This window comes from Balaenoptera ricei, chromosome 4 (assembly GCF_028023285.1).
Source record: "Balaenoptera ricei isolate mBalRic1 chromosome 4, mBalRic1.hap2, whole genome shotgun sequence".
Classification (NCBI taxonomy): domain Eukaryota; kingdom Metazoa; phylum Chordata; class Mammalia; order Artiodactyla; family Balaenopteridae; genus Balaenoptera; species Balaenoptera ricei.
The window spans coordinates 85402613-85425030 of NC_082642.1; the positions used below are offsets into that span (position 1 = coordinate 85402613).

The window sequence follows — 22418 nt, forward strand, 5'->3', positions numbered from 1 at the left end:
AGCATAAAATGAGACATTCTAGAAAAGGGGCTGTGGTAGATAAATGGAGGAAAAAGTAGATATAGATTGAGCTATCAGAAGGCTTTGGTGATAAGTGGAACAAGTGAGAATACAAAGTAGGGATCTGTTTGGAATGTAATGTAATGGGAAGCAAAGCAAACTCTATTGAAAGAAGGCTGGGGCTGGCTAAGGGGAAAAGAATTAGCAAAGTCAAAACACACATCTAATAAGGGTCTAATGTCTCTTTAGCCAATGTCAGTAAGAGAAAACCTTTCATAGCAGGAAATTTCCTTGGGACTTACAGAAATGACTACCAAATGGAAGTAAAGCACATATAATGAGAACGCTGCCAGGAATACCATCTTGGTTCCCCTACATTACAGCTGTACTTAGTGTGGATTCAGCTTATTATGGATCTAATTCAAGCCACCCACTGAAACATAATAAAGACCAATGCTGGGCTTCCCTGGTGGCGCAGTGGTTGAGAATCCGCCTGCCAATGCAGGGGACACGGGTTCGATCCCTGGTCTGGGAAGATCCCACATGCCGCAGAGCAACTAAGCCCGTGTGCCACAACTACTGAGCCTGCGCTCTAGAGCCCACAGCCACAACTACTGAGCCCACGTGCCACAACTACTGAAGCCCATGCACCTAGAGCCAGCGCTCCGCAACAAGAGAAGCCACCGCAATGAGAAGCTCGCGCACCGCAACGAAGAGTAGCCCCTGCTCACCGCAACTAGAGAAAGCCTGCGCGCAGCAACGAAGACCCAACTCAGCCAAAAATAAATAAATTTATTAAAAAAAAAAAAAAAAGACCAATGCTGTTACTGGGCAAGTATAAAGTCAATGAAAAAATACATTTCTGTAGGCTTTTTATGTATCAGTAAATCAGGTAAGCCATTGTTAGAGACCAGTAGAATGATCATAAAACTGTTACCTTCAGGGAGAAAAGTAATCAATGCTTGAAAGTAAATCAATATCAAAGAATTTCTTAAACAGATATTTCTAAGAGGCAAGTGAATGAATTTTAATTCCCCCAGCCCTGTATTGCTGACCAATACTTCCTGACCATGAATGGTTTCTTGCTGGTCCCAGAGAGTCAACTAGTATTCAGCAAGGGCTAAACCAGGGCAGAAACTAATAAAATATCACTTGTACAGATTAGAATATCACACTTTAGGGGAGATATATAGTACAAACAAAAGAGTGAGCTCTGAATAATAAAGGGATGAAAAACAGTTCAGTCTAAATTTCTATTTTCTAATCTGAAAAAAAGGAGGAATTGAACCAAATTATTTATAGCTTTCCTTCAATTTACAAAATTAATGATTCTATTGCTCGTTAATTTATTTAATAGATAGTATTTATTAACTTTCTTGTGAAAGAAATGGAACTGGTTAATGTTCTCATGAAAACCATGCTCACTTCCTATAATATTTAATTGTGTTCAACAAATAGTTGAAAACGTCACGTGAGAAAGAAATAATAATTTTTGCAAACACTTTTAAAGCCCTTACTGGGTGTCAGTCATCATTCTAAGTAATGGAAGATAAATAAATAGATAGATACACAGATACGTAGATAGATATATGGATAATGATTGAGATGGAGATAAAATGGACATAGAGGTAGAAAAACTCATTTGACCATCACACCAGTCAACAGCTTTAGAACACTCACCATGTGTCAAGCGCTACTAAGCAATCAACACATTCTCTGTGACTCCACATTGCAGGACTAGAACCAAAAATGGCACAGTAAAAAGAAGATGCTTCCTAACAGTCATCTCCAGTGTACGATTCAGGTGATAAAGCCCTCACTCTTAGAGATGTTTCAGCAATAATCGAGTTCTAATTTTTGTGAATATTAGGAAAGGAGCCACTGATTTAGTGTAGCTGACCTCTATGATCACTGAGGGCCCATAAAAATAAAGCCAGGGTGGGCACAGGGCTAGACAGCAGAGATAGAACTGGTAGATTCGGATGATCTTTCGATACTACAAAGATACTTAAAATAACAGCAACAACAACAAACAGCTGATTTTCAGGGGAAGCATTTGGGATGGGCTTTAAGAGTTTCTGAGAAGCTGATCTGCAGAGTTAGGTACATTTGGACTCCAGTGAACTAGCCAAATAAATAACAGTGTTCAAAGAGTTATATTTATTGCCACACAAGATGAATCACGCGTCTTTGGGGAATGTTTTTTTGGAAACTTCATTTTCCATTTTGGACTACTGGAACAGTCTCTCAAAGAGTTTGGAATGTGGCCAATTACTTCCCTCTGCATTTTTCACTTGAGACTTAAGGGCTATACAACTCCATTTTCCATTCTCACATAATACATCTTAGCAAGGACTCTGCCTGTGTCTCTTCATTTTGTAAATAATAAGGCACCAAAAACATAGCCTGTTTGTAAGTATGGATTTGAGAATGAGAACCAGGAAACACAGTTAAAAAGTCTTAAGAAAGGTATCCTTATTATAATAATCTACTACTCAATACTCCATACCTATGTATATTTCACATTATTATAATAATGCCAAATTACTCTTGGGATAATGAATTAGCGGATACCTTAACATTTTTCAAGAATAAAAACCACACTTTGACAATACCTATATTAAAAATCAGGCATTAGAAAGGCATACAAGTAAACTCTGAGAAAAAAACCCAGAAACCAGTTTGCAACCGTCCCAATCATATAGTACCTCACATATCACCCGAGCACTCAAAACTAATATAATGTTAAACCAAGTTGGAGGGTAAGTGACATTGGCAGATCCAACGGCAAAACAGACAACTCAAAATATCAAAGGAAAGTTCAAGCTAAATAAGGCTTTTAAAAATACTAAACCATGGGGGCTTCCTTGGCAGTCCACTGGTTAAGACTCTGCTTTTCCACTGCAGGGGTCACAGGTTCGATCCCTGGTCGGGGAACTAAGATGCCGCATGCCAAAAAAAAAACCCCAAAACAAAAAACTAAACCTTCCTGTGATAAATAAACAAACCTAAACCTTCCTGTGATAAACCATAATGGAAAAGAATATGAAAAAGAATGTATATATATATGTATAACTGAATTATTTTGCTGTACAGCAGAAATTAACACAACACTGTAAATCAACTATACTTCAATAAAATAATTTTTTTTTGATTAGCGTTAGCATGGCACATATTTCTTTCTTTTTTTTTTAACATCTTTATTGGAGTATAATTGCTTTACAATGGTGTGTTACTTTCTGCTTTGTAACAAAGTGAATCAGCTACACATATACATATATCCCCATATCTCCTCCCACTTACATCTCCCTCCCATCCTCCCTATCCCAACCCTCTAGGTGGTCACAAAGCACCGAGCTGATCTCCCAGCTAGGCATAGCCGCAGCTATGCAGCTGCTTCCCGCTAGCTATCTACTTTACATTTGGTAGTGTATATATGTCCATGCCACTCTCTCACTTCGTCCCAGCTTACCCTTCCCCCTCCCCGTGTCCTCAAGTCCATTCTCTACGTCTGCATTTTTATTCCTGTCCTGCCCCTAGGTTCTTTAGAACCTTTTTTTTTTTTTTTTAGATTCCATATATATGTGTTAGCATACGGTATTTGTTTTTCTCTTTCTGACTTACTTCACTCTGTATGACAGACTCTAGGTCCATCCACCTCACTCCAAATAACTCAATTTCATTTCTTTTTATGGCTGAATAATATTCCATTGTATATATGTGCCACATCTTCTTTATCCATTCACTGTCGATGGACACTTAGGTTGCTTCCATGTCCTGACTATTGTAAATAGTGCTACAGTGAACATTGTGGTACATGACTCTTTTTGAATTATGGTTTTCTCAGGGTATATGCCCAGTAGTGGGATTGCTGGGTCGTATGGTAGTTCTATTTTTAGTTTTTAAGGAACCTCCATACTGTTCTCCATAGTGGCTGTATCAATTTACATTTCCACCAACAGTGCAAGAGGGTTCCCTTTTCTCCACACCCTCTCCAGCATTTATTGTTTGTAGATTTTTTGATGATGGCCATTCTGACTGGTGTGAGGTGATACATCATTGTAGTTTTAATTTGCATTTCTCTAATGATTAGTGATGTTGAGCATCCTTTCATGTGTTTGTTGGCAATCTGTATATCTTCATTTTTTTTTTTTTTTAACATCTTTATTGGAGTATAATTGCTTTACAATGGTGTGTTAGTTTCTGCTTTATAACAAAGTGAATCAGTTATACATATACATATGTTCCCATATCTCTTCCCTCTTGCGTCTCCCTCCCTCCCACCCTCCCTATCCCACCCCTCTAGGTGGTCACAAAGCACCGAGCTGATGTATATCTTCTTTGGAGAAATGTCTATTTAGGTCTTCTGCCCATTTTTGGATTGGGTTGTTTGTTTTTTGTATATTGAGTTGCATGAGCTGCTTGTATATTCCAAGATGCAATTTTAAGGTACAAAATATTCAAAATTTCCTCACGAAACATTTTTAAATTGAGCCAAAGAGAGAAAAAAAAATATATTCTGTGATTTAAACATACACCTCCAAAAGTACCACCACATGAACAGATAGGTATAAATTTTTAGAGCCCTGACAGTAATAATTTAAAGGTCCAAGCTCAGTAAGTAAATTAAAATGTCACAGCAAATATTAATCTTATTATAAAAACTCTTCTCTCATAGCTAGTATTTTGTGGTCAAAATCAATGGTGTTTACAGTTGTAGGACACATCTTCACAATGAAAACAAATTCTACTCTGCTCGCACTCCTTTTTCCACTTTTTGCACCAGAGTATTAAAGTTCTGTCACGCCCCTCCAGTTGTGAGGAAATTCACACCTTTGTGTTACTTTAAACAAACAAAAAATACAATTCAATTAATGTGTATGGAATCCATTAGGGGAAAATGATCTTATTTACTTTTTAATCTCCATTAAATCATGATTAAATTGATATTTTAAATAGAATTAACTTTTTAATAACAGCACTATTGAGATATAATTCACATACCATACAGTTTACCCATTCAAAGTGTATAATTCAATGGTTTTTAGTATATTGACAGAGCTGTACAACCATCACCACAATCAACTCTAGAATATTTTCATTACCCCAAAAAGCAAATTCCCACCCTTTAGTAGCAGTCTGTTCCCATTTATCACAGCACAATCATTAATCAACTTCCTGTCTCTATAGAGTTGTCTATTCTGGACATTTCATATAAACGGAATTATACCATATGTTGTCTTTTGTGACTGGTTTCTTTCATTTAACATACTGTTGTCACGATTCATACATGTTGTAGCATGCCTCAGCACTCTCTTTTATTGCTAAATAATATTATATTGAATAAATGTGCCACACCTTATCCATTCGTTAGTTGATGGACATTTGGGTTATTTCCACTTTTGGCTATTTTAAATAATGCTGCTATGAATATTAATATAGAAAAGTTTTTGTGTGGACCTACGTTTTCATTTCTCTTGGATATATACCTAGTAGTGAAATTGCTGGGTCATATGGTAACTCTGTCTTTAACCTTTTGCAGAACTGGTAGACTATTTTCCAAAGTGGCTATGGCATTTTAGATTCCTGTTAGCAGTATGTAAGGGTTCCAACTTCTCCATATCCTCAACTATGCTTGTTATTATCTTTTTTAATAAAGCCATCCTAGTGGGTATGAAGTGGTGAGTCCTTGTGGTTTTTGATTTGCATTTCCTTGATGGCTAATGGTGTTGAACATCTTTTCATGTGGCTATTAACTATTTGTATATCTTCTTTGGACATATGTCTATTCAAATCCTTTGTACACTTTTGTCTTTTTATTTTTAGTTGTATGAGTTATTTATATATTCTAGATACACATTCCTTACCAGATAAATGACTTGCTAACTTTTCTCCCCTTCTCTGGGTTGTCTTTTTCACTTTCTTGATTGTGTCCTTGGAAGCACAAATGTTTTAATTAAGATGAAATTTTTTCTTTTGTTGCTTGTGCTTTTGGTTTCATATCTCTAAAACTACTGTTTAACCTAAGGTCATGAAGATTTAGCCTTATGCTTTCTTCTAAGTGTTTTATAGTTTTAGCTCTTACACTTAAGTTTATGATCCATTTTAAGTTACTTTTTATATGTGGTGTGGACCTTTTAAAACATAAATATTTTCGGCAACATGCTACTAATCAGATTTCAAGGTTTTAAGATAATGCCAATGAAGTCTTTTCATTGAAATTACTGAGAAAGTTCCTGGAAATCCCTTAGGAATATTAATAATAAAGAAAGAATTCAATAAACAGCATACAAATTTTTAAAAAACATACAACTTATTCCTGGATTCAATGTAAAAAGAGTCAAAATACAAGGATAGCACAAATAACAGAAAGAAATTCATGATGAGAATTAATGTAAATTTAAAAATTAAAAAAATATGCCAAGACATAAATGTATTATGTTTCTATAACCCTGCTTCCTTCCTTTATAACCTTTAACAATTTCATTCTTTTATTATGGTATGAAAGTGCAGTGTTTGTTCTTTTCCTCTCTCATGCTTGGAGCACCCAAAATGGTACTCAGCACACGATATGTAAAAATATTTTAAATCAAATAGACGAGCAAATGAAAATGAACAGATATTAGAATTAGCACTTCAGGTGCAAGAATTATGATAGAATGTGTGAGAAACAATAAGATTTATAAACATTTTACTCCTATGAATGTTTTGCACTTATTTCTGCCTCTGCTAGTACACTTCCTCTGGTTTGGTCTTTCGTTTCATCCTTTAGGTTTTAGCGTGAATATCATCTCCTTAAAGAAATTTTCATGGCAATCCTGTCTAAATTAGTTTTCTCTATTATTCTCTATTACTGAAATATATTTTTTCTTTTATAAAAACCAATCCTAAACAGTAAATTTCCATATTTATTTATGTGTTGTCCTGTTCTCCCACTACAGTGGAAGTGTTTTTCATTTCATTTTCAGTGCCTAAGACAATGTGTGCCACACTATCTACACTAAATAAATAGGTAAATTATTGGTTAAATGGGAGCATGGAAAAGTTGCTGATCCCTGGAGTTTCAGGAATATCTGTATTGAAACCACAGGCAAGCATACCCTTACAAGTCAATATGCTGTATCTCACTCCATGGTGACTTTCAGTTCCCTCACAACTTCTCAAAGTTCCCTACAGAGAGAACTTTTACCCATCCAGTGAAACAGAAGAATAGAAGTTGAAGTAGCAGTGCTTATTCATCTTTGCCCTAGCTATAGAGAGAAATTTCAGAGGAAATATCCAGCGATCCATCATGAAAACTCAACAAGCAGAAAGCTTCTGCACCAAATCCCAGGGAAATTCTAATCTATTTGGACCTGAATAAAATTACAGGTAAGATCTCTTCCTGTTAGTCTCTAGAGTTCAATATTTAGCTTCCTAGTAGAGATTCATAAATTTTTCAACCAATATTTACAGTGATTCAAAAGATTCTACATTACCTAATGAAGAAACTACACATGCATATCTATTCTTCAATCTGTTCAGTTGCTCTCTGTCTCTTTGACTTTCTCTTGTGCTAAAGTTTTACATTATCTACATTTATATTCTCAGCCTGGAGAAGTGGGACAGTTGTCAAGTGTCTATCCAATATCCATTTTCCCCTCCATATTAACAGAACCCTGGTTTTGATGAATATGGCAATATATGTAGCTCACATTTTTTTTTTAAAAAATTGAGACATTTCCCCACACTCTTTCCACCTAGGGGTGACCATGTGACACAGTTCTATGGTCATCACTGGACATCACTATGGACATTGCTGAAACTTCTGGGAAAGTGTTCTTTCCTGATAAAGCCACCATCTCTTTCTCTGTGCCCCTTTTTTACTTCCCAGAATGTATACATGTTAGCTGGGGAGGTAGAAGCTATCTTGTACCACGAGGAAAAGGCCAAATAAACGTAAAAACTTTGGCCCTTTAGCCAAGGGTTGTTTAGCCAGTCAATGAACCAATACCAGTAACTATCTATCTCCAGACTTCAGGTTATGTGAGAAAACTTAAACCTTTGATCCCTTTAAATCATTGTTATGGGTGTCTTTTTTACTCACAGCCAAACTCAATCACTGGGTGATACAGGAAAGTAAACTTAAGAAATTTATCATTAAGATTTGGTCTTGGGGAGTAAATGAGAACAGGAAATTTTCAAATTATTCAGTAAGATTTTGTGCATATATTGACACCTCAGATCACCCACTGAGTCATATGTAGGATCATGTGTAACATGACTGTATAATTATTGCCCAAACCCTAATCCAGGACGCTTCTGAGGGTCAAACAGGTAGTGTCAATAATTACACTAAGACATCAGGCATAAACTGGAACTCTTCTGGATGAACCATGACATATAGGTACCCCATGGGAGACTGACGTTTTCAGTGGTCTCAAAATAAATGTCTTTCTTTCCTTTTGGAGATAGCTGAAATATATGTCACTTTTGACATATACACTTCTATGTAGCTAAACCACTTCCCCAATTTAACTACTAGATTTTAAAATTCAGTGGTGCAGAAACAAACTTTAGGTACACCATAAATGCAGGAGGCTGTCGGCTTGAAATCTCCTCAAAATGTAGCACTTTGCAATCTGTCCTTCTCTGACAATTGTTCTAATTTGGCCACCTATCACAATGTTTTGTTTTGTTTTGTTTTTTCATATTCTTTTCCTCAGTGCTATCTATTCAAAGCGTGAACTTGTCTGCAGACTTGGTCATAAAAATGAATTGCTTCTGTTTCTCTGCTTCACCGCATCTCTATTTCATTCAAATCTCACCTGAAAACCTACTGATTTTCCCTCTGCATTTAGCACTCATAATTTCTTCTCTTTCCCCCTCCCTGAAGTCTATGAAAGTCATGGCTTACACACTTATTTTATGCAATGTATTTCCCTCCAAGGGAGTTATATAAAGAGATATTTTGAAGAAGTCCCCAAAAGTTGAAAAACTGGCTCATGCTGGGGGGCAGGAGGAAAGAAAAGTTGATTCCTATCTTTCGATGATTTGTTTGTTACAAACCCAAGAAACATTTACATATGAAAATGACTAATTCTTACATTGGTTTTGGAGGGGAACAGGCATTGGAGGGGAACAGGCAAGGGAAGGCAGAACGAATTAGAACAGATAATCTCTTCTGGGAATCAGGCTGGTCCAGAGAGCAATAGTAAAGTCATAACTCTTCAGAAGGAAGCCATTGGGAAATTCTTCACCAGAAATGACATAGAGAACATGGAACAAATGGAGCTTTAGCTTTCTTGGAAAGTCTTAACACTCTGAGAACAGGTTCACTTCTTTATCAGTTTAGCAGGTTAAAAAAAAATACAGCCCAAACTGGTTCATACAGAAGGGTAATTATGGGCTCCTAAGACTTAAAATTCAGAGGTAGGGCTGGCTTCAGGTATGTCTTCATGTACAATGTCAAAGGATGTGAACAAGAACTGGTTTCTCCATCTTTCCACCTAGAGACTTTGTGTCCTCTGAATGTTGGAATCATTCTAAGATATGATTTCTCCTTGTGTTTTTAAGATGGCTGTAGTCCTTGATCCTCTCAGCTCTAAATTCAGTTTAAAAAAAAAAAGGCAACTCTCCTTCAACAGATGAAGTCAAGTCTTGGGCCTGAAGCTAATTGGCTCTAGTTAAATGGGAGATGCTCTGCAACCAACCTCCCATGGCCAGGATGGCTAAAGATAGTGGATTAGGCAAACCAGGAATCACCACTGAAAATTCGGGTAGAATTAGCCTATGTGAACTTCATGAACTGATGATAAGAAACTGATTTAGGATACACTGAGCATCTTATTTAATGTATCTACTACTACTACTAATACTACTACTATACTATTTTACTATTACTACTACTACTACTACTACTACATATGCCTGACATTGAGCATTGACTGTGTACTAGGCACAGTACTAGGGTTTTACATGCATTGTCTCATTTAATTCTTGCTATAATCCTATAAAGCTGGTATTTTCATAATTATCTCCAATTTATATATAAGGAAACTGAGTCTAGAAGGTTAACAAATTTCCCCAATGACACAAGGAAGTAAGTTACAGAGCTGTGATTCAAACCCAGTTTTATTTCTAAAGCTTTCATTCTTAAATACTGCTTAATACTGCCTGATTCACTAATGACCTAAGAAATACAATTGAGAAATTTTGGATATATGACTACATGTTGGCCTAATGTGCCTCACGGCAAGGTAGAAATAAAAAATATAAAATGTAGTATCATTTTCAAATGATTCAACAAAAGGTACTCATTAGTACTGCTCTTAGAAGCTTAATCCTATTTTTACTTTTCAATGAAAAATGCTACTGGAAACACATATGCTAATTTTTTTTTCAGTATATTTTATTTTATTTATTTTTTATATAGCAGGTTCTTATTAGTAAATTTTTACATTTAAGGCTAGCCCAGGAGCTAAAGTATTAATATTTTCCAGAAGTTATAATTTCTTGGAATAAAACCAACACCACTTACTACTGAAAACATCATAAGGTAAAAATGGATGCTTACCATCATTTAGTCCTTACTGAACGTATAACTAATGACCTGTTGATTCTTTCTAAAGAAAGGCAACCTAATTCCAACAACAGCAACAAAAATTCACGTCACATATTTGCAAGCAACACAGCCAGATTCTTGGGCTAACAGGATTCCACATATATATTTTCTAGTTGATTAAAAACAACCCAGTTCAGTTAATAAATATATATACATGAGGGAAAAAAAAAAAATGTAGGCAAAATAAGCAATTATTTTCTAGGTGCTATAGCCAAAAATCAACCTAAGATGAAAAAGAAATGTTATAAAATTCAAGAAAACCACAATTATATGGAAGGAAAAATTATGCAAATGACCCTAACTGAATATTTAACCATCTAATTGCTGAACAAGCCTCTAAATTGGCTTTTGACTTCCCTCTATTCAGGCACCAGTAACTTCAAAACTCTGTGATTCATCTGGCATTAATGGCTAAGGTGTTTCTCTCTCTCTTCCTCCCTCCCTCCCTCCGTCTTGCTCTCCTTCAATATTAGAGACTTTTCAGAGATACCATTACCCAAGAAATATTTCTGCATATGTCTCAAATTTTGGAACATTCCATGAGGAAGTCAGTTGATGGAGAAACTCAAATTCCAGAGTGGGTAACTATTTTGTACCTCTATTCTAGATATGTGTGTTTTAAAAAACTGCCATTTCTTTTCATTATGGAACAGAACCCTTCCAGTGAGAGATGAATTGTAATGACCAAGTGGCTTCCCAAGAAGATATCCTAGCCAACTTTTGCTTTTTTTTCTTTTATAAGCAATATTTAGTACAGAAAGGAAAACACGACAACATTAGCTCTTAAAATTACAATACAACATTAGCTTCAACACAGAGAAGCATGCACAATAAGATTCCTTTAGCAAATTTTCCATGTTTCCATAAAATAGTCATAGCCTATTCAAAGTTGAGCCAGTTAACAGAACTGGAAAGTGTATAAAGTTACAATCAGGAAAATTATTACAACAACCATTAAGACCAGATGGCCAATGAATTATTGTCAAAATTAAACTGCATGAAATGCATCCATCAACTGATCAACAAAATTTTAACAGATATCTTTACATTGGAATTGCAGTTTTCAGTGTTATGGTATATATTAATCTATATTAGATATGATTACTAACTTTAAGGAACTTGCATCTAATTATATAGATAGGGCATGAAAACAAATAATTCCAACAAAAGAAAGAAAGGAAATATACAGATAAATGTCCTACCAAAGTGCAAAATGTGGAAGTTATTTTTGGCTGCAGAAAATGAGAAAATTTGTATTTCATCCTCGGTGATGAGAAATTTTGGACATCTATGATAGTGGGGAAGAAAAGAAATTAGAGGAGAAAATTAAAAATATCTTATCCTATCGTCATTTTGTGGGTATAAAGCAGTCTTCCAATAACTTTCAATATTGGCCTTCTCTTTTCTTCTTTCTCAGAGACCCTTTTTCTATGTTTCTCAGTAACTCCTGACTCGGTTTTTCAATATAAAGTCAGTATATTATTGCAATCTCGACATTGTCTACTCTCACTGAAGCATCAGATTTAGGCATGGAATTCTAAAGGCATGTCAAAGAATTATGCTTTTGATATTATGTTGTAACAGTATGGAGTGACACATCCTTAACTGCAGCAGCAAATAGGATAAGAAATGTTGATTTTACAAGTGAACATTGAAATAAACAACAGGACCTACTGTATAGCACAGGGAACTATATTCAATATCTTATAATAGCCTATAAGAATCTGAAAAGAATATATATCTACATATATATATTTATGTATAACTGAATCACTTTGCTGTGCACCTGAAACTAATACAACATTGTAAGTCAACAATACATCAATCAAAAAAACTTTTTTTTAATGAAGATTGAACTAGAATTTCCTTTTCTTGACCTACCTCATCTATACTGGTATTTGCTTATATCATACACAAAATTTAATTCAAAAGGGATTAAAACCTGAAATGTAAGACCTAAAAACATAAAAGCCCTAGAAGAAAATAAAGAAAAGTTTCATGACATTGAATTTGGCAATGTAAGGTGTAAATGACATAACCAGGATCAAAGCAAGCTAATCATCCCTATAGAATGGAAATACAAAGCACTGAGCAAGTGGCAGCTGCAGGCCTACTGGGCTTCATGTCCTGAAGGGGGTGGTGTGACCCCAAGTTCCACTCTGGTCAGGTCAATGGGAATAAAAGCCCTCTGTGTAAAATAAAGGACCAGAGCCAGGCTACCTGCTCACACGAGGGACTGGTATAATTTTCCTGCTCCAACTCTTAAAAGGCTAAAATAAAAAATGCTGCTACTTGCTCATCATCACTAATCATCAGAGAAATGCAAATCAACACCACAATGAGATCAAATCAACCTCTCACCTATCAGAATAGCTATCATCAAAAAGTCAACAAATAACAAATGTTGATGAGGATGTGGTGAAAAGGGAACACTCATGCACTGCTGGTGGGACTGTAAATTGGTACAGCCACTATAAAAAAACAGTATGGAGGTTCCTTAAAAAATGAAAAATAGAACATGTGATCCAGCAATTTCACTTCTTGGTATTTACCCAAAGGAAACAAAAACACTGATTCAAAAAGATATATGCACTCCAATGTTCACTGAAGCATTATTTATAATAGCCAAGATATGGAAACAACCTAAGTGTCCATCAACAGATGAATGTATAAAAAAGATGTGGTATACATATACAATAGAACATTTAAAAGAAAAAGAAATCTTTCAATTTCCAACAACATAGTTGGGTCTAGACAGTATTACACTAAGTGAAATAAGTCAGACAGAGAAAGACAAATACTATTGGGTTGACCAAAAAGTTCATCTGGGTTTTTCTATAAGATGTTATGGAAAAACCGAATGAACTTTTGGGCCAACCCAATATATGATCTCACTTATTTGTGGAATATAAAAAACAAAACAATCAAAACAAAATGAAAACCGACTCATAGATACAGAGAACAAACCGGTGGTTGCCAGATGGCAGGGGGGGTGTAGGGGATTAAGAGGTACAAACTTTTAATTATAAAATAATAAGACACAGAGATGTAATATGTAGCATAAGGACTATGCTCAATAATATTGTAATAACTGTATGGAGACAAATTGTTACTAGACTTACCATGGTGATTATTTCTAATGTATGTGAATTTCAAATCACTCTGTAGATTGCATGAAACTAACATAATATTGTATATCAACTGTATTTTTAAAAATGCTGCTAGTATTTTAAGCAAGATGCAATGATAGACATAGACTCACAATGAGAGAAACAAGACCAAGCCATACCCTTGCCCAGGCCCCCTTTCCTAACCCCAATGTTACCCTAGGATGCAGCCTTGAAATGACTCTTAAAATCTTATTCTAAACTAGGACCACTGGAGGCTGGATAGCAGCAACCAAAAATTTGCTAGAAATTGAGGGCAGACTTCAAAAGAAGAAGATCATGAAGAAAGAAAGAGAGAAATGGGCCTACAGACCAAAATTACAAACACATGCAGAACTAATTCTAAATTCTAATATAACCTCAGTCTAATTCTAAAAATGACAGCCAACAAAATCAACGATTGAAACATGAATTCATTACAAAAGAAATTGACTTTATGGAAAAGCATAACAAGTATTATAAGAAAGCTCAGAGAGATAAATGAGTTAATAACTTTCTGTAAAAAGAGCCAGATAGTAAAAACAGGAAGAAATCAATCAAGATCAGGTAGATATGGAATGGAAACCATTAAACATCCAAAAATTTAAAGCATAGTGACTGAAATCATGAAACAGATGGCATCATTTCTAGAGCAGATAAATTTGCAAGTTTCTAGTGAAAGTGATTTAAATATTATCAGCACAAGAGACTGGCAAGTATAACAGAGAAATAAAATGTAAATGGGAAGAGTTAAAACTTTCCAGAATTAGAGAAGTCTGATTCTTTGGACTGAAAGTGCATTCTGAATTTCTAACAAGATAACTTAATTAGATTTACAACTAGACATTATAGTGAATTTGCAGAACATAAAGTATAAAGAGAAAAAGTCCTTTAAATTTTCCATATAGATAACCTACAAAGGAGAGAATATTAAACTGACAGCAAACTTCTCACAGTCAACAGTACATGCCAGAAGCCAATAGAATATAATTTTCAAAGTGCTGGGGGAAATATAGGTCTACTAAGAACTGTATAACTATCTGAACTGTAATTCAAGAGTGAAAGTGAAAGGAAGGCATTTTCACGGATACCAGAACGAAGGGAATTCACCATCTACAGACGCACACACAGAAAACAGTGGAAGATTTTGTTTAGAAGAAAAGTAAACTCAGAGGGACCGAATTTGATACACACAGAAACAAAACCTGTGTGCACAGAAATTATTTTAAAGATTGATAAATGTAACTTTTAGTATAGAATAATAACTAATTGCGCATATTTAATTTTAAAGTGTAAATAATCCAATTGGTGAGAAGGGTGGTGGTGTTTACTAAGCAAGAAAACGTACTAAGGTCTATCAGCTGTTTGGAAGAAGGACAGAAATAAATAATATGTTTTATTATTTAGCAAATTATATACATATGTATGTCTGTTAAAAAAATCTAAATCATTAAAAGACTAGAATTATAACCTACGTTTACGAACTAGCAGAAGAATAAAGATAGAATAGGAAAATGTTTCAGTAATGTGAGAAAATAAAGAAGAAGAAAATAGAAGCAAAATAAAAAGCAAACTACAAGGGTAAAAACAAATCTAGATGCATCAACAATTTCATTAAATGCTTATGGATTAAACTCACCTATTAAAATATTTTCAGAATGGATCCGGAAACTTTAGCTCTATGCTACCTAACAGTCACTCAGTCTTTACTACTGTCTCTTTTGTCTCCTGGTAAAGGGGGTGGGGTGAGGGGGAATCAGAAGTAACTGGGGAATTAATTCCTAGCTTAAATATAAATACAGACAAGGTGAATGCCACTAGATAAATGATACCATTTGAGAATTTCTCTTGGATTCTATGTTAGCTTCTTTAGGACCTCTAGGGTTTGCCTTCAGACACACACCACCAGTCCCCCTGCCCCCGCCACAAATTCCAGGTATGGGCCTTATTGGTGTGCTCAGCTACACTGTTTAACATCAAGTAGGAAACTGCTTTTCAAATAACTTCAAGCCTTAACATATACCAAAAGCACATCACGAAAGCCTGTAACAGCCTGTTTTTAACTCCCCACAAGGTTCCTGGCCACACTGGTGCTCTCTCGCTGAGACATGCCACACAGACAAGCAGCAAAACAAGTGTGATGAAGCCTTGATACCCAATTCTCTTTCAGGTCTGTCTCTCCCAATACTGGCCCCCTTTAGTCCTATAACAAAATCTTCAGGCCTATGCCCCTGCTTAAAATTAAAAACCAGAATTTCATACTGTTAGTCCTATCCAGAAAGAGAGTGATTTTGAAAGTAGGGAGCCTGACGCTCAATGTCAGTGAGGCCAAGCTTATAATTAAGAAAAATTGTTCCAGTAGCCTCACAGTGCCATACAGGGAAAAGAGTTGCAATTCTTGGTATGATGCAAATTTGATTTAAGTGAAGAGGAAAGCTGAAAACAGGTAACTCAACAGGTCATTATTGGTTTTACTAAGGTGTTAGATCCTTGACAGAAAAGTACCTACAGTAAAATTCTCTAGTCAAGAATTTCTTAAAACCTCTCCTATGGGCTCCCTGTATCTTAGGTCTAGTTCTGAGAAAGAAAAATGGAAAAAATGTACCTCTAAAAATGCTGCCACATATGAAGTTCAGTTATGTCATGCTGAATACCCAGGCTCCTCTCCCAGGAACTTTGGGATTGCACCCAACAATGGGGACCCCTCCCTGCCTGTGCCCCCTTAACACACACACACACACACACACACTCACACACACACACACTCACACACACATACACACACTCACACACACAAAACACACACGGGCTCCTACACAGCTGCCACCTGCTACAATACTGTTGTCAGATAATCTGTGTTTTTCTTCTTTCCAGACCTTTGGAAATGAACTCTGGTTCAGAAATCTGAACTCTACTGTTTTTGTGGAATTACAACCAGAATTATGACCTTTTAAATAAATATAAAAATGAATAACAACCTTCTAAATATAAATATAAATATAGTCTACCTTTAGCTGTTTACTGTTACTTGATGACTGATTAAATTCTTAAATCAATACTATCCTAAGATCACCTAAATATTTTAGTTTGTATTGCATTCAAAACTTTTTTAAAAAAAGTTTAACCAACTGGAATTATTCAAAACAACATCTGTTAACTGTCCTTTTCTTATTTTAATTCTCACATTTAAAATATAGATTCACAATAACTGGACATTAAGAAATATTAGAATTATGACACATTAAAAATGAAAGCCCATTGTTTTGACCAAAAATGTATCTATCTTTAAGTATTATTTTGAGTAGACCATTGAAAAAATGTGTAAGTACACATCTGATATATAAATGCATATTCAGATGTGAATATGTTCAAGAGTAAAATGGCAACTTTAAGAATTCTAATATGAATGACAGCTGTACTACTAGTAAGCAAGCATAGGGTACCAGAGATTCATTTAATTGACTGTGGAAAAAGTTTAATAAAAGCTATTCAATAATTAATTGAGAATTTAGTGGGCATAAGTCAATTTCCTGAATAACCTTGTCTTATTTAGTGAGATCATAGAAAGCAAGGGTGGAAATCTGTAACCATGATTTTCAAGAATATTTCTTCATGAACTACAAATAGGCAATTCCCTTAGGGCAGAGCAGGAATTATATACATACAGAAGATTCAGTGCAGCTGCGTTCTCTCAATGCATAAATTATTATCTTGACAGTGGGACCATTAACTACTTTAAAATACATCAGGGCTCATAATATAGCCACTGATGCCACCTAATTTTGTTAGTTTTAGATTCAAAAGAGATGTTAGACAACATGGGGTCCAACACCCTCATTTTAAAGGTTTGGAAATTAAGTCAAAGAGAGGAGGCCACTTTCCCAAAGGAATATTGTAGTTGAAATGCAAATAAAACTCAAATATCCCAGCCCCTAATCCAAAGCTCATTCCATCAATTCACATGTCTTTAAAGTGACCAGTTATCCCAGGAATCTGACAAATTAGGTACTACACAGTTTTATTAAATACAAACAAAAACACAGTCTATTCTGAAAGTTTTTTTCTCCACAAGAAGCCAGAGAAGACTCCCAGACAAATTCAAGAATTTAGCTTCCTAAACCATCCTCTGTGCTTGAAGGAGAGGTAACAGGAGAAAGGAAAAAATGTTTTACCTCTTGAATTAAACAGAAAGGTAAAATTCAAAAGATTATCCTCTAGAAGTGAAAGACAGAAAAAGAGAATTCGTATCACATGGAGAGTTGCTAGCTCCTTCTCAACAGAGCGTGATCTTTAACATTGTAAATTACAAAATCTTCATAATAATCCTGATATACTGGGTCAGAAAATATACATTGACTTCAACTTGTAATTTTCTTCCCTAAAATAACAGTTACTTCATTACTCTCCATGCCAGTTTATGTGCGCGCACACACACACACATACACACGTGCACACACAACAAGGTACTTACTGAGCTGTAGAGATAGCCTTCACCATTCATGGCCACATAGAGGCTGGCCTTCACCCCTTGGATGGCCACCACACGCAGGCCCACAGGGATTAGATTGAAGAGGGCTAGAGGGGAAAAAAGGAAGAGAGAGGAAACGATCAGTGAACTTTTGAATAAATCACCTTGCTTCTTAAAATGACTCTTTTTGAAGATTAAAACCTATGAATTGAAATTAGGAGAGAGAGAGGAGTTCTAAGAGTGAGGAGAACTGGCTTCTTGTCTCTGCACCGTGACTAATTACTATGTGACTTCAGGTAAACCACATAAACTCATCTGCAATAAAGGGATTAGATTAGAAGGACTCCAAGGGCCCCACATGGACCTGAGAGTCCAGGATCTCTGCTCTGTGAAATGAACACATACTCCAACAGTATAAGATGATTTTTTCTAACAAACAAATAATTTGAACCAAAAAATTCTCAACAGAAGAAAACATATTTGGAATCATAAGTAATAATAAAATATGATCTTCATAACACATGCCAGAGTTTCTTTTCCTTGTGGTCCTGAACACTGTCTTAAACACACAAGATGAACACAAAAACCACTGGCTCATCCTTAACTATGCTAGTGGCAGGAGAACATTTCTCTTCATATTTCAATTTTTACATGTAAATATAGATAAATAGATGTATCAATGGTTGCTAGATAGCTTAAGCTCTAACAGACAGATTTTATATCTTGGGAAATATATATATATATATATGCATAATTATGCACAAACCATTAAAAATCAACTTCATAAATTTAATTCAATATCCTAAGATAAAATGAAAACATGCTTGTAGTCTTTAAATATTGGGGTTGTCCATCACTGAAAATATTCAACAGTCTACTTGTCTACTTGGAGAAAGTACTCAAATACCAGAAAGAAGATAAATAAGAAGATAATCCATTTTTCTGTCAAAAATGTATTTCTATGAATTATATATTCCTATATGGCACTGTTTTAGTTAACATTAATATTACAAAATGAGCATAAGCATAAAACATGGTCCTCATCCCGAAAGAATTTATATTACATAAAGGAGGAAGGCAATCATATAACTAGGCTGTATAGATGGCAACATGAATACGAACTAAATATTTATGACTGCGTGCATAAGAGAATAGCCCTGTAGCTCACTTTAACATCCTGACTTAGTTAGAAGTTCTTATCTATCTTTTCTACTGATAAAATTCCCATCGTTCTGGTCATCTTCTCAGTTTTGAATATAAGATATATATAGATAAATTAACCCAGGGATTACCATTAATCAGGAATGCTATTTTTCTGGGCTTCTCTCAACGTGGGATAGTAAGCTAAACACACCCACACAGTATTTGGCTTTTAGTCACATGTTCAACTGGTAGTTGTAAAGGATCAAGCCTAAGACCACAAGTTTAGTATAGCAGGATTCAAGTCCTAGATATCTGACATCAGACCCATCTTTTTACCTCTTTGAACCTTTTCCCTCATCTGTCATGAAAGTTGAGAGTAGATCTTAGCAGACACTTAAGAATTAATAGCTGCTTTAAGTTGAATCTGTACTAGTTTTTGTTCCTCCAATATTCTTACCACTGTCAGAGAGAGCTAAGACATATGGAATAATCTGATACAGTGTATAATGTATATCTATAATTAAATGTAATATATGCATTCTATATATAGTCTCTATGTTACAGAAGTTCAGGGAAATGGAAGATCTGTGTTCTGAAGTGTTCAAGAAATGTCTCACACAGAAGATTAGACCCAAGTTGACACTTAAAGAAGGGACAGAAGTTGAGTAGGCGAAGATCATAAACATTATAGTAGGGCAGGAAGTAAGTGGTTCTGCAGGGTAGTGTATGTGTATAGGAAGGGACTGGCAGATTGAAGGATTTGATTCATGTTGGGGAGGAATGGGAAAGAACACCATGTAGACAAAGCAGGGATAAATAACTGAGAGTTTGTCACTCTAGTCTTAGAGATCTAGACTTTACCAAATGGGCAACAAGAAGTGTGGCATATGTAAAGATTAAAGCAGCAACACAGATTACAAAAAAGTGGGAGAGATTTGTAGACAAAGTAGTTTCTAAACTCACCACTCAGAAGCTACATGCCTTTGAGCCACTCATTTAACCTCTCTGCTTTAGTTTTCCTGTCTGTAAAATGGGCATAATAATCCTTACTGCACAGAGTTGACAGAAGAATCAAATGCATTATCATGTTCTTGAAAGTGTTTCATAAACAGAGATGTGTTCTCTCTATATGAGTTATTTGTCATTAATATATGATTCTTCTGCTTGTCAAATAAGGTTACCAAAGGGTCTGATGTAAACTGACATATCACCTGACTAATATCTATTGATTCAGAAGATTGCTTAATACTTTTAAAATAATACTTTATCTTTGTGCAACACAATTTTCAGTGTTGATAAATTCATCATTGTATTTGACCCTCAACCACAAACACTATGAAGAATTTAGGACAGAATGATTATCCTAATTTTTAGAACGGTAAACAGATTCAGAGAGGTAACCCAAGTGGAAGTGCAACTGACCAAAGGTTTTCTGGCTCGCTAATGTGGTTACCTGCCCCAAATATCCTATTTCCTCCTCCTTCCCTTTTAAGTTTAATTTCCTCTAATAGTCATTCTCACCTTCTCAAAAAGTAATAGACAATTTAGCTACATCTCTGTGCATATCCTGCGGCTAACTGTGGCTATGGACTCAGTACTGGCCAATCAAATGTAGGCAGAAAGGTCTCTGTACTCTTGAAGACCCTTTCCTTAAAGACAACTGGCCTTTGCCCTCTTCCCTACCCTTTGCCTTACTGCTGTTTGGAGGAGGATGAGGTTGAGGTTGGCTGGATGATCTCAGGGCATGAAAACAAGGGCTTCCCCCTGAGCGAGTGATGGCAGGTGAGCTGGAAAGAGTTGGGTCTTCCCTGAGGACTTTGTGGAGCAATGGCACCAGTCTAGCTTCCAATTAAGTAGGTCTGGCTTTTATGTGAGAAAAATAAGTCCTTGTTATTTTAGTCTGTGCAACGCTGAGCCAGCCCTAATCCTAACTGACAGAAATTGCTGACGAAAGCAGAGTTAACACGTAAGGTGCAAACATGTTAGGTACTTATATATTGTAAATAAATGTAACCATTGGAAAATATCAAGTTCGGCAATGATTCTTATGAAAAAGAGTAATGAAATCCAAAATTGTACATAAAGTCTTTCTAAATAAAGATTTCCCAGGACAAATGCTGAGAACATTGGTTCATTTAGCTAAAACAGGGGTAAAAAAAGCAACTATAAAGCTTTTCTTATCTGAGGAAAGTGAGAAAACTACTAAAGCTAGGCAGGGACAAAAACAAGAAAACTGTGTGAAAGTTTTATAGAAACCGTAAGGTGATAATGGCTTTTAGATGGTATGCTTTGGGAGATTTAGCAAGTCCATTAAAAACAAAATCAGTAAATGATTTGGAATGAGAGTTTTTAGCGGTAAAAGCTAAAAGCTATTCTCTTTGGGAGGGTCTGCATCTGCCTCCTAAAATCTTGAAAAATGGCAAATGACTTACCCTTATCTATTATTTATCTTCCGCATAGCACACTGGCTCTAGTCCTTTGTTACGCAGTGACAATTCCTCCTGAATCTCCAGTCTTCCTCTCCATCCTCAAAGCCACTGGCCTAACTCATAGGAACTGGGCCACACCATTCTTCCAAGTCCCCTGCATCTATCTACTCATGCCACTTCCCTGCTCACAGTTCCCTGCTTGATACCTCTAGTGAATACTCATTGTCTACAAGATAGATCCAAAGCCTTTACTCTGACCCTCAATGCCCTTTAGCACCTAGCTGTAAACCACACTTCCAGTTTATCACCTGTCACTCATTCCATTCACCATAAGCAGCTTCACAGAGCTTTTTGCTATGTTCTAAGTTTCCCCCTTGATCTTAACTAGACTGGATTTATTATTCTTTTGGAAAGCCTATCTTCCCTATTTAACTGAACCATAAATCTTATCCAAATCCTTCAGAGACAGTTGTTTCTTTTTCCATAATTATTTATTTCATGGGCATATCTCTGTTGTGGTATTTGGAACATGGTATTATAATTATTTGTTTATGCATCTGTCGCCGTCCTTAAGGACTCTTGAGGGTAAGTCTCTGCAATGTCTACCCCAGTTCTATGTACATATCTTA

General features: G+C 35.6%; 1 protein-coding gene across 2 annotated transcripts in view; it reads right to left on the bottom strand.

Annotated features, from left to right (window-relative positions):
* Positions 1-22418, bottom strand: part of FGF12 (fibroblast growth factor 12) — a 356679-nt gene that overhangs the window by 155630 nt on the left and 178631 nt on the right. For both annotated transcript variants that reach the window (XM_059922086.1, XM_059922085.1), the window contains exon 3: positions 18221-18324. In XM_059922086.1, coding sequence (XP_059778069.1) covers positions 18221-18324 — 104 coding nt within the window. The remainder of the gene's footprint in view (positions 1-18220; positions 18325-22418) is intronic.